At 45.3% G+C, this 2,247-nt stretch overlaps 1 protein-coding gene across 1 annotated transcript in view; it reads right to left on the bottom strand.

Annotated features, from left to right (window-relative positions):
• Positions 1–2,002, bottom strand: part of RNF217 (ring finger protein 217) — a 57,031-nt gene extending 55,029 nt beyond the window's left edge. Inside the window, exons 1-2 of the mRNA XM_026054608.1 lie at positions 1,983–2,002; positions 513–690 (exon numbers count right to left, since the gene is read on the bottom strand). Coding sequence (XP_025910393.1) covers positions 513–690; positions 1,983–2,002 — 198 coding nt within the window. The remainder of the gene's footprint in view (positions 1–512; positions 691–1,982) is intronic.
• Positions 2,003–2,247: the final 245 nt, after the last annotated feature.

Here is a 2,247-nt window from a genome sequence, read left to right as displayed (position 1 = left end):
TTTATTTTTTTGTTTTCCTTTTCCCCCCTCCTCTCTTTATCTTCCTCCCATTTCTTTCTTTTCTTTTCCTTGCTTTTTATTTTATTTTATTTTWTTTTWTTTTKKKKGGGACGGCAGTGCCTGTCACCTTAAAGGAGCGTTTTCACTGCCGTCTGGAAGCAACCTTGCTTTTCTAAGGCACATGGAGAAAAGGGAAAATAAAATAAAATAAAATAAAATAAAATAAAATAAAATAAAATAAAATAAAATAAAATAAAATAAAATAAAATAAAATATCTCACTAGGAAGCAAACACCATTCTAAATTTCAAAATGCCTTAAGTTTGGAAGTTTGTTAACACACCCCACAGGAACATTCTGAGTAAAATTATCATCTCTCTTAAAACACTCCCTCCAAAGGGACAAATCGCGGCAAGCAGGAGCAGCATCCGCACCGCCGTGTACCCCAAGTGCAGCGCCGAGAGGAGACCCACCTGCACATACAGTACAGCAGCAYTGGCAAGGATAATTTACTCCATCAAAATCCGACAGGCTGATCCATATAGGAATATGGGTACTTGGAATTGAGAGGATTGGGGGAGCGTCTGCACCTTGGGCGCAGCAAGTGTGCCAGCGAGCTGCATCCTTGGGAAAGCGCCTCCAGAAGCCGATGCTGCCAGATACGGGGTCCGATGCAGTGGCTGTCGTGGAGCTGGTGCCGGGAATGGGGCAATTCAGAAGGGGTTTCCATCTGGAGCTCTGCCTGGGGCCCTACCCAGAGGTCAGTCAGTTATTCATAGCTAGAGCCATGTCACCTCTGCCTTACATATCATATGTTTTGTTTAGAAAATGTAATTTTAAAAATTCCAAATAATAATAATAAAAAAAAAAAAAGACTAAAATATTTTCTAAGGGATGAGTGGTTTTTTCAATACATGCACCCGGAGAGCCTCTCTGTGAACATGGGGATGTGGGTCTGGACTGTGGGTAAGGAGAGCAGGAGGAGGCCTGGATGGCGGAGGAGCCGCCCTGGAGGTCTGCGCTGCCTGAGGGGATCCCAGAGGTGCCATCATCGCCCGCGGCTGCTGACAGCTCCGCCAGGCTGGGCTCTCCCTGTGGGACGTGTTCTATTTCATCAGGCCCCAGTGGCCCTGGAAGTCAGCATGGAGGAATTTAGGCAGTATCAAATGCTAGCTAACCTACAGGACCCTCACATGGGAGAATTTCTCCTTTCAAATAATACGCATTTGTGTTATTTTTATTTACCTTTTCTTACTCAAGCATCTCAAGTTTATACCCCCGTGCTTCCTCTGAACATGCAAAATATACAACTCAATGGACAAACATTAGATGTCCATACAACCCTACCCCTGGCAAAGCTGGAGCTTACAGAAAAATCTAGAATGACTGCTTAATTGCGAGAACAAGCAGCGTTGCCCAACTGTTCAGTTAATCCAGAAAAAGATCTCTTTCTTTGGAGATCTTTAAAACCCACTTGGACACAGCCCTGTGCTATGTGCTCTAGGTGACCCTGCGTGAGCAGGGGGGTTGGACTAGATGACCTCTGAGGTCCCTTCCAACCTTCGGCATTCTATGATTCTACGAAAAACGTGTGCTGTAATACAGACAGGAACAAATGGGCCTGGAGACTTCAAAATGGCAACGCTACCTGTGCTAATAAACTTGAGGGGAACTATGAGGCAAATCTGAACTACAGATGGCTCAGAGTTTGCAAGGATACAAACTGTGGGCTAGGGACAGGTAACATTTTGTAGTGATGGCCTTGTAAATGGAGATCATTTCAGTATAGCTATGGTGTCTCCCCTGTGATGTCCCCTGACACTTGTGTGCTTTGCGACAAGGCCTTTGCCACCATCTGTGTATGTTGTCTCCTTAAATGTATGTCTACATTAAGCATGTAGGAATATGAAATTATATAATAATGGACAGAAAGAAATATTGGCATCGGCTAATCGTGATCTGACCTCCGAGTCAATCATGTACCATCCGATGGCCTCTTCCATCATGAGTTGCACAGATTCATATTAGAACCACTTCAAAGAGCAGTTTTCAGAGTAAAAGAAAACCACAAACAATCAAACAACAAAACCCTATGAGCCTCCAACAATCTGCTACAGCAGGGCACAGACTTGTCCCCAGCAGAGCCGCTGGAGGAGCAGGCAGCACGAGAGGGTGGCAGCCCCATAGCTGACCATGCTGCTGGTGGGGGCCGGGGTGCTGTGAGACACCACGAGGCACCCAGGATTTG

The sequence above is a fragment of the Nothoprocta perdicaria genome, unplaced genomic scaffold (assembly GCF_003342845.1).
Source record: "Nothoprocta perdicaria isolate Ctin4 unplaced genomic scaffold, notPer1 scaffold_123, whole genome shotgun sequence".
Taxonomy (NCBI): Eukaryota; Metazoa; Chordata; class Aves; order Tinamiformes; family Tinamidae; genus Nothoprocta; species Nothoprocta perdicaria.
The sequence above is the reverse complement of the archived record's forward strand: the minus strand, read 5'-3'. Positions and strand labels throughout refer to the sequence as shown.